This window comes from Stigmatopora nigra, chromosome 8, assembly GCF_051989575.1.
Source record: "Stigmatopora nigra isolate UIUO_SnigA chromosome 8, RoL_Snig_1.1, whole genome shotgun sequence".
NCBI classification, from domain to species: Eukaryota; Metazoa; Chordata; class Actinopteri; order Syngnathiformes; family Syngnathidae; genus Stigmatopora; species Stigmatopora nigra.
In genome coordinates, this window is record NC_135515.1 from 1,344,890 (window position 1) to 1,354,408 (window position 9,519).

Below are 9,519 nucleotides of genomic sequence, written 5' to 3' on the forward strand. Positions count from 1 at the left end.
AAAACAAGCTAACGTGAACTTTGTACGGGGAAATTCTGGTCTTTTTACGATATATTTTAGAGTTTGTGTACTACAAAAGCATTAGAGCAAGTATTTAGCACACACACACACTGGAATTGACCTTTGACCTCAACCTTCGCATAGCGCAAACTGTGTGTAATCCTTTGCGGAGGATTTTAATTTGGGAAAGTACGGAACGGGTACCAGTGGGAGACAAGGAATGTAGATGTGGAAATTATATTTTTAAGAGCCAAAAAGTTGGAACTGGGTTTGTAAATTGGATCGTTTTTGACCCTTGGGGAGGTTATTTGTTGTAAACTGTTATATTTTATATGAATATGAGACTTTTAATAGGCCTAGATTGAAAAATGACAGAAAAGTTTATTTTAGAAGGGAGAATATTTAGTCATTTTTGATCTGATTCGATTTTGTGGACGTAAAACTGATATTTTTTGTATTAAATGAAGTGTTTTAATACTCTAAAAATACAATGGGAGATCAGGAATTGATGAAAATGGCGGCCCAACTTTACAAAATGACTTTATTGGTGTGTGATCAGTGTTTCATTTACTTTTTTGGTTCCCAATTTGAAAAACATTCCTAAAACTCAGTGCGTCACACAATGTGCAAGAATACATAAAACAAACCAAAAATAGCCATTTTTTCTCATCATAACTGCAATCACAAGAAGGAGGATTAATAATATATTGCTTCCAAATGGTCATCTATGAACTTAAAAATCGTGTTAACAATTACAGAGTGAGAAAAAAAACAAATAAAAGTAGAAACTGAAGCGAAATTGATCTTTGGTGACATTTCTTATTGCCTTGGACGTTATTTTGTGTCTTGTTCATAGAGTTGAATATTTTTACGTTGAAGAATGACGAGAATAACGTAAAAATGGATTGATTTGGAGGCGATAATTTACGGTTCAATGATAAAGTCCAATGTTAATTCAACAAATGACCTCCTTGTTATACTCCGTGCAAAAGTCTAAGTCAAAGTTGAAGGTACGATGCCCCTTTGGTGCCTAACTTTAGATGAGTATGTGGCTGAATCGTCTCTTGGCTTGTTTTTGCTGCTCCGTCTGTTGACCGTCAGAGCGCAGCGCCACAATGTTTTCATCCAGACTCGCTCTTCTTATAGTCTTTGCTGAATTTGAATACAAAAGAGGACCCCTGCGGGGAAAACCACGCCGGAGTCATTCGAGAAAAATGAGAAAGCGAAGTCAATAAGGAAGAGAGACTCTTGTCAAAATGGCTGGAAATCGTATGGCAACCCACAATGGGCTGAATTTTAAAAAGCGGAATAAAAATATAATAATAATAGACCACCTTGGCTGGATTGTGATTGACATGAACTGTCAGAGAGGTATTGATGTTAATTAATTGATCCATTCATTTTCTATTGGACAGAAAGTCTTTAAAAAAACAAAAAAATGAACTAAAAACATAAAACTGGGCATTTCGCAATTTGTTTTTGAGAAATTTAAGGGGTTATATATCAAGTACCTTTAACCATAAGTTGAATATGAAGTAAGTGAAATAATACAATCATATAAGAAAGAATCCCATATTTTCACGACTATAAGGCGCACCACATTTAAAGACGCAACCTCAATGAATGACACATTTTAATGTTTTTTCCATATATAAAGCACACTGTATTATAAGTCGCCCTGTTTATTTTGAAGAAAAATTAAGACTTTTAAGTGCGCCTTATAGTCGTGAAAATACAATATAATTAGAATATTTAGTTTGATCTAAAATGATGATTTAATTTGAGATCAAATAAGCAAGCCATCTGTCGGAATATGAATTTCAACAAAAATAAAATGATTAAAAATATATATACCTCTCTGACTGTGTCTATCAATACTGTCCCTCAACTTTTATACCATTCATTTGAATAAAATGTACAAAAAGTGCATATTCACATAAAAATATTCATTATAAATACATCATCAGACATTGTGGGAAGGGGGCGGGGTGCAAAAAGGGAGATAAGGAGCATGGGGATACATGACCATTTCATCACTTGCCGTTTTTTTGCATTAAAATGAACCATATAAATAAAAAAAATCAGATTTTCCCCTAACTTGGCCTACTCTGCCCACATTTTCTCCATTTGGCCTTTTCGTGAGTTGAATGTAAATTGCAATTGCGTGTGATGAAAGTGTTTCCATGTTCCCACAGCACCAAAAAGTGATTAAAAAAGGAGGTAGAGACAGTCACACACTCATGACACTACACACTAGCACACAACCAAGGCATCACCTCTTACTTACACAGATACCACTGCACTCACTCACTCTCTGCAGAGCTTACTTCTTCTTCCCACCTAATGCCATATTTTCAGTTTTTTTCTTCTGTGCCTCATTGGATAAAAGACATATTAGCTTGATGTTAGCAAGGGACGCTTTGGATGGGGGCGTTGCGTTTGCATGCATGTGTGACCGTGTGCACCTCATAAAGACGCGAGATGGAAATTTAGAGACTTGCTGACCAACAAGACAAAAACATTTGGAAATGCACAACATCGGAAGGTTTTGACTTGAGAAGGTGAAGGATTTGTGGCCTGAGGGAAGTCCCGCCCATTTGTTTTTGTTTAATTAGTTATGTAGCAAATAGGCTTACAATTGGATGCTATATTTTAATACTAAATTTGAATGGAATCAGAGTGCTTTTTATTCATCTACTGACTGATTAAATAGAAAAAATATTTTGTAAGTTATGTTAGCGGCTAAGTTAAGGTTGTCAACTTTATTTTATGTGGGCTGGATTATTTTAGATATAATATTTAGATTTTTTTATATAATATAATAAAATAAATGGACTAAAAGTGCGGAATATTCAGTTTTTTTATAGATCTAAAACAAAGTTTATTTTAGATATTTTTATATGTATATTTTTAGATTTTACAAAATGATTTTTAAACTAAAAACACAGAAAAAATGTATTATTTACTTTTCCGGGCCGCACAAAATGATGCGCCGGGCCAAATTTGGCCCCCTGGCCGCCCCTTTGACACCTGTGGACCAATTTAACTCGCCCTTCTCATCAGCGCTTTCATTATTTTAACTCATCGGTTATCAAAGAGCCATATGCACCCATCAAACGAGCCACATATGGCTCCTGAGCCATAGTTTCTCTCCCGCTGGGTTTGCCCGTTAGCTTCTCCGTTTTTTATGTTAAGCATAAGAGTAAACTTCCACTTTGAGTGATATTAAACATGATAAAGTTAGATTTGTTTATCTGCCGCAATACAATGACACTTTTATTAAATATTTCCTGACAAATTATGTATGTTTATTTTCATATTTCTTATGTCACCTGTATCTTAAGTCACCTTGATTATCTTTGCTGTGCAATCCGGCACCCTTCTCAATAAAAACATCCAAAAAAATAGCTTACTTATGAGGCACAAACTCCACCACATACACAAAGATTTAAAAAAAGCTTCTACCTCGGTCATGGCATCATCAATCTGTTTCAGCTCCTCGTAGTGGTCTCGGGAATCCCTCAGGGGTTGAACCATGATCTCTTCGATCTGAGGGAAAAGCTGTCGGAGACCCCCGGGTGAGGTGGCGTTCGGGCCATCGGCGTTTGAAGGTGAGCTCTACCTTCATGACGGTTTCAAACATGGGGATGAGGACAAATTTGATGAAGCCTATCTGAGCCGTGGGTTTGGTGACTTTGTCTCGGTCCATGAAGGGGGCCACTGGGAGACCCTCGGATTTCTCACGGTCGCTCTGGGGGTGCAGATGTTGCATTTTTAGGTCTTCTTTTGTCATGTGTGGTCTAAAGCATGCTCACCTGCATGAAATACTCCTCAAGTAGGCAGTCCACCCACGGCTCGGCAACCTCGGTGGGACGCACTTCATTGGAAATGTCGCAGCATTTGATCAAAACCATCTTGAGCTAAATCAAACGAAACGCTGTACTTTTTTGACCACTCTCTCATCGTGACCGGACGGTTGGTCACTGGTCTTTTGGTCCCTTTTGGTCGTCGGTCTTTTGGTCGCTGGTCAAATGTACTTAGATATTAAACAGTACTTAGATATTAAACAGTACTTAGATATTAAACTCTCTCTCATGAATATAATTTTGAGAGCTGACTTCAAGAGTAAACTCTCTGTCACCATTTGACCGGCGACCAAAAGACCGGCGATGGCAACCACTGAAATCTTACGCAAGTCACATGCTCCTCGTTGGTGAAGTCAAAGTTGTCCACTTTTTGCTTGAAGGAGTCCAGTATCTCGCCATGTCTGGCCATGTCCGTGGCCAGGATCAGGGTGATTATGGCCTGTAGATAATGGGAAAAGTTGGCTCAGTTGTTCCATTTTTGTGTTAAAATTGCATAGCAAGTTAACTAGTTTTGGAGGTAATGATTTATCCTGTTTGAATTACTTATCGTACACATTACAGGAACATTTTTTAAACATTTTTTTGGCTGACCCACCTGTCGAATTTGTTTAAATGCCTCAGGATCCACGTTAGCAAAGATGTTGCACTCGGGTAGCGAAAGAATCTGGAATGCCACGGCACAGTGATGGTTCTCCAGTGGTGAGATGTCGTTGTAGCGTACTGCTAGCTCTGTACGAGCATTTATTTGGTACCTAATAAGTCGAAATTTAAAAAAAAATCAATACAATTATGATGATTGAGAGCAAGTTTGTATTGCATTATGAAATAACCACAGTTTTTCTTACGTATTGTTGTATCCAGGGTGATCCAGGTCGTGACAAACGGCGGCTGTCATTAGTATGCCCATATCAGTCAGAGTCAGCTTTTCCTGTGTAACAGTACAGTGACGTTTTTGACCAAAATTTGGAAATTCCCCAGTCCCCAAAACGCCTCACCTGAAGGTTACAAAGGTGGATCATGCCGTACATCATCTGACTCACACAGAAACAATGACGAAAGTTGTGGAAAGGGTTGTTGCGGTAGTTCTCCTGAATGGCCAACTGGAAAATTACAGACAAAAAAAACTGTCATTTTGCTTTAAATTGGCTCAAAAGATGACTTCACAGTAGCAATTAAATAAAAATCAATCTGATTCTATATTAACATGGACTCCAATGACTTTCCGTTATGTTATCTCTTACCAGCCAACGTTTTAGCGTGATGGGGTTCATATTAAATTCTTTCACCAAGCCCAAGTCATGGTACATGTACTCCAAACAGCTCAGCATCTGCAAAAAAATAGAAAAACAAACTGATTCAAAAATGTGGAAAATTAGAAAGTATAATAAAATCATATTGAATTTGATCCTAAAACAGAAAGTCGGCATTCGTGATATACTTTCTCGGGCCACATAAAATGATGTGGAGGGCCAGATTTAGCCCCCGGGCCGCCACTTTGACACCAGTGACATAAGGGCATTTCTAGATGAAGTTAATGGAAATATTGCAGCCTACCTCATTATGCTCCCAGTGCCAGACATCAAATGTTGGCTTCTTTAGGGCCTCAATGGTCTCCTGAGACAGCGTATACTACAGAAGACACATGTAAACGAATCAAAACTATAATAACCTCAATTTTCTTGGTATATATACCACAAAAGTACCTTTGGGTAGTTGGGGACATCTCGTCTCGGGGTGACCTTCTTCCCATCGTCGAAATTGTATTTGCATGGGCAGTTTATCCTGAAGGAAGATAGTGGCAGATTTCATAAGACTGAGAGATAAACTGATGGAAAACATTAAGAACTAGACACCATTTTGACATTTTGGCATGTAAGTGAACTTTTTGGGCTAAAAAATAATGTGTTCACCTGCCACCACTTCTCGATGTCATCTCATCCCGAAGCTTCCTCAGGTCATTTTTACACTTTTCAATCTCCACCACTTTCAGACCTTCCACTAAAAAAACACGATAAGACTCGTTAAAAGCATTCATAAATCTGGAAATGTTTGACAAATATTGGCTACTCACGTTCGACTCTCTTCTCCAACATGGCAAGCCTGTTGGTGACTTCGGTTTTCAGTTCATTGATGCGAAAGGCTCTGCCGGGAAAAATTGCAGATCAATACAGTCACAATCAAAAACAATCAGGATCAATAAAATCCTCAATTGTTTTGGTGTCTGGTTGAAATTGTATTGACTTCATGTAAACAAGAAAGGCCTTACCTGCTAAACTGTTCTGCCACTTGGGACAAAACATTTTGAAACATGTCTTCCTTCTCTGCAAACACACAAAAATCGGACAAAAATCAGACAAAAATCTCACAAAATCACATAAATCACACAAAATCACACAAAAATCACAAAAATCACACAAAAATCACACAAAAATCACACAAAAGTCACACAAAAATCACCAAAAATCACAAAAAATCACAAAAAATCACAAAATAGTCAACTTATTGATTTGACAATTCTTGGAAGGGATAGGCTGTAATTACCTCCAAGTTGGCCAGTTGACAGTGGGACAACTTTGTACAAGGAGCTTCGCACAAAGCAAATAATAATTATTATTAATCCAAAATAGCCTTCGTTGGGAATGTAAGTCATGCAAAAAAACACTTATTTGTCAAATAAAAGTGAATATATTAGGATTTTTGCTGCTGAGAGTGTTACTTAAAAGTGTGAGGATTATAAGGAAAATAGCGTGCATACTTGGGTGAGTTGGTAGGCATGGTGGGATCTATTGAGACCAAAGCGCCTTCTGGATCCACGATCATGATAGCAGTATTCCTAGAGATAAGGGCATGGTAAAATGCAAGGCATCTCTTTTAATTTATTTTATTTAGGAGCAATACAGGCCAAAATACGTTCATATTCCAGTCAAACATGAGTAAATGGCCATTTCTTAATTGCAGTAGCAAGACAGGCAAAAGACACAGAAGACATTGTAGACCTAGCTAAAAAAAACTGGAGCAAAACACAGAAAAAGTCCACAAATAAGTATAGTTACCAACCTTGGGATGTTAGAAGAAGTACAAAGAAGTTCCTTAATGTCACAAGGGCTGCAGTGTCGACTGAACACCACCTGGAAGAAAACATACAACCAATTAGACGCTAATTTAGTTAAAGAAAATCACGAATATCGGCATATTCAAAAAGTGTAGTCATTAAGTTGAATGGGAATGCCTTTATTGTCAGTATACAAGTATGGTGAGAAGAGATATGGATGGAAAAGATGAAATAAAATGAAAATAAATGGGAGAGATCTTGTGGGGATTTTGAAAAGGAGCAGGTGGAGCGGACAAATGTTGTGGGGCTCTTGAGCCGACATGTGTCATCAACAGTTCTCTACTTGAAGCACTCAGCAAGCCGCCAAGAGTCGCTTGCTAATCTCCATGCATATGTGCACTTTAAATGCGACTGAAGGACGTCCAAAATAGACATTTTACGTCTGCGCCATCAATGTTTTGCAAGCTTGGCATAGCAAAGACGAGTTGACAAGATAATAAAGGGTGCTTACATAAATACAGCCTAAAAATATGTATCAAAATAAACCAAAAAACAAAAGATTGGACTGAGGTGCCGCCATATTTTCATATTCCGATGAAATATATACTTTTTCTGAAGAAATGAACCCAACATTTGAACGCGATAGAAAGTTTTGACACATTGAAGACGGGATTTGAACTCGAAACTCTAAAGTTGCGAGGCAGAAATTTAACCACTATGTCCTTGCCGTTCTACATGTGTAGATAAATTGTAAATGAGTATGATGGTATTTATTAAATGTTTTTAGTCTATTTCTAATTTGAAATAATTGTATTAAATGATATAGAATACATTTAAAATGGAAGTAAGGGACATTCTGCAAATGGTTGGTACTGAAAATTAAGTAAAATAGAAATATGTATCAAAAAAATCTCTTGATGACATCACTACATAATTAGGCTCATTCAAAACACTTTTTAAGTCAATAATCAATGGTTTGTCATGAGACAATTAAAAAATATACAAGATGTAAGCAAGCAAAAAGGTGTCAATTGGTGCAAAGTATTTAATCGGTAAATCTTTTGCACATTTCTACTGCATTGATTGGTGAAGTGCATTTTTTCTCCTGTCAGAAACACCTGAAGTGAAAGGCTCGTGGTTAATTTTAGACGGAACTCGGGGGACTAAAGTCGTCCGGGGATTTCCAACCAATTTAACTCTATTTGCTAAGCAATTAAAATATGCCTTCTATAAATGAACATAAGGAAAAAGTACCCCTTAAAATTATACCACTGTTACATTGATTACTAAGAAGAAAAAAAAATAGCTTCAACGCTAGCAAAAATGAAGTATAATGAAAATACAAGTTCTCCAAAATATGCATTTACTTCTCATGAGATAAAAATAACGTAATATTACTGTACAGAAACTATGTTTTGAAAAATAGAACATCTACTGCAGTAAATAGCAACTTTTGAACAGGTTTCAATTCGAATTGAGTTCAAATTCGACATATTTTTTGCGGTACTCATCCCAAATGATGCTATTGTGCTCTAGCAAATATTAAAAAGTTACATTTTTACCCTTTTTTTAGTCTCACCTTCTGTACTTTCCCATCCACATCCAGATAAATGGCTTTAGGGGCATAGGAGGAGGAGCTGGAGCCCATCTTTTTGACCTCCCTCTCCTCTAATTTGCCCGTAGCAGCCTGGCACCGACGGGCAAAATGGAGAAGGCGACCAAGGCGATGTTTTCCTTTCAGAAAAAAAACACCATTTAAACCCCTAATGGAATTATAATCCCACCAGAAAAGAAAAATGTCACCCATTTCATTAAGCAAAGTGGAAAGTCACTCACAACGCGACTTCTTCAACGGCGAAAGCGGCGAAAGTGGCGGCGACCCCCGGGGTGTCGACTTCGGGAAGCGAGCCGTTAAGAAACGGCAGTTGTCGGAAACGTGGAGCCCAACGATGGAGATGCCAGTCGCCGCCGCCGCAGGGCTTTGCTCTACCATCAATATAAGTGGCTCTTCTGGACGGTTGCCGGGGGACGGTTGCCATGGTGAGAAATAAGACAACCCCCTGTGACCCTATGCTGTGATCGAAGGCCTTTTTCTTATTGTGTGGAAAACACATCCACATATATAAAGTCAGCTTGAATAAAAACTCGGAATTTGATTGGTCTTCATGTTTTAGGGACATCGACCACTAAAGTAAGGGTGTCAGATTCGGGTTGGTTTGCGAGCCGCAATAACGTCAAATTGATCTTATGTGGGCCGGACTATTTTAGATATAATATTTAGATTTTTTTTTTTTATAAATGGAATAAAATAACTGGATTAAAAGCCCTGAATGTTCAGTTTTTTTATAGATCTAAAACAATGTTTATTTTAGACTTTTTAAAATATATTTTTAGATTTTACAAAATGATTTTTGAACTAAAAACACAGAAAAATTGATTAAAAAATGACAATGATTGATTTAAAAGGGGGTAAAATCAGGAAATTTAATATACATCTATACTCTTCATTTAAATTTGATCCTAAAACAAAAAGTCGGCACTCATGATTGACTTTCCCGGGCCGTACAAAATGATGCGGCGGGCCAGATTTAGCCCCCGGGC

General features: G+C 37.5%; 1 protein-coding gene across 1 annotated transcript; it reads right to left on the reverse strand.

Moving 5' to 3' along the window:
• Positions 1-478: 478 nt before the first annotated feature.
• On the reverse strand, positions 479-8,888 carry pde9ac (phosphodiesterase 9ac). The gene is made up of 19 exons (XM_077722620.1): positions 8,755-8,888; positions 8,498-8,652; positions 6,924-6,994; positions 6,622-6,699; positions 6,408-6,451; positions 6,133-6,187; positions 5,938-6,008; positions 5,777-5,864; positions 5,570-5,648; positions 5,421-5,495; positions 5,108-5,194; positions 4,862-4,966; positions 4,712-4,794; positions 4,462-4,618; positions 4,192-4,305; positions 3,816-3,920; positions 3,623-3,751; positions 3,466-3,561; positions 479-1,178 (listed from the first exon to the last, which is right to left on the reverse strand). Exons 2-19 carry the CDS (start codon positions 8,564-8,566, stop codon positions 1,122-1,124), a joined length of 1,563 nt encoding a protein of 520 aa, XP_077578746.1. The 5' UTR covers positions 8,567-8,652; positions 8,755-8,888; the 3' UTR covers positions 479-1,121.
• Between the last annotated feature and the right edge of the window lie 631 nt (positions 8,889-9,519).

Coding starts and splice junctions, on each gene's coding strand:
- pde9ac (XM_077722620.1), bottom strand. CDS start 8,566: ATGGGCTCCAGCTCCTCCTCCTATGCCCCTAAAGCCATTTATCTGGAT. Junction 5,649..5,776: donor ACATCGAGAAGTGGTGGCAG/GTGAACACATTA, acceptor ATCTTCCTTCAG/GATAAACTGCCCATGCAAAT. Junction 4,967..5,107: donor TCACGCTAAAACGTTGGCTG/GTAAGAGATAAC, acceptor GTAATTTTCCAG/TTGGCCATTCAGGAGAACTA.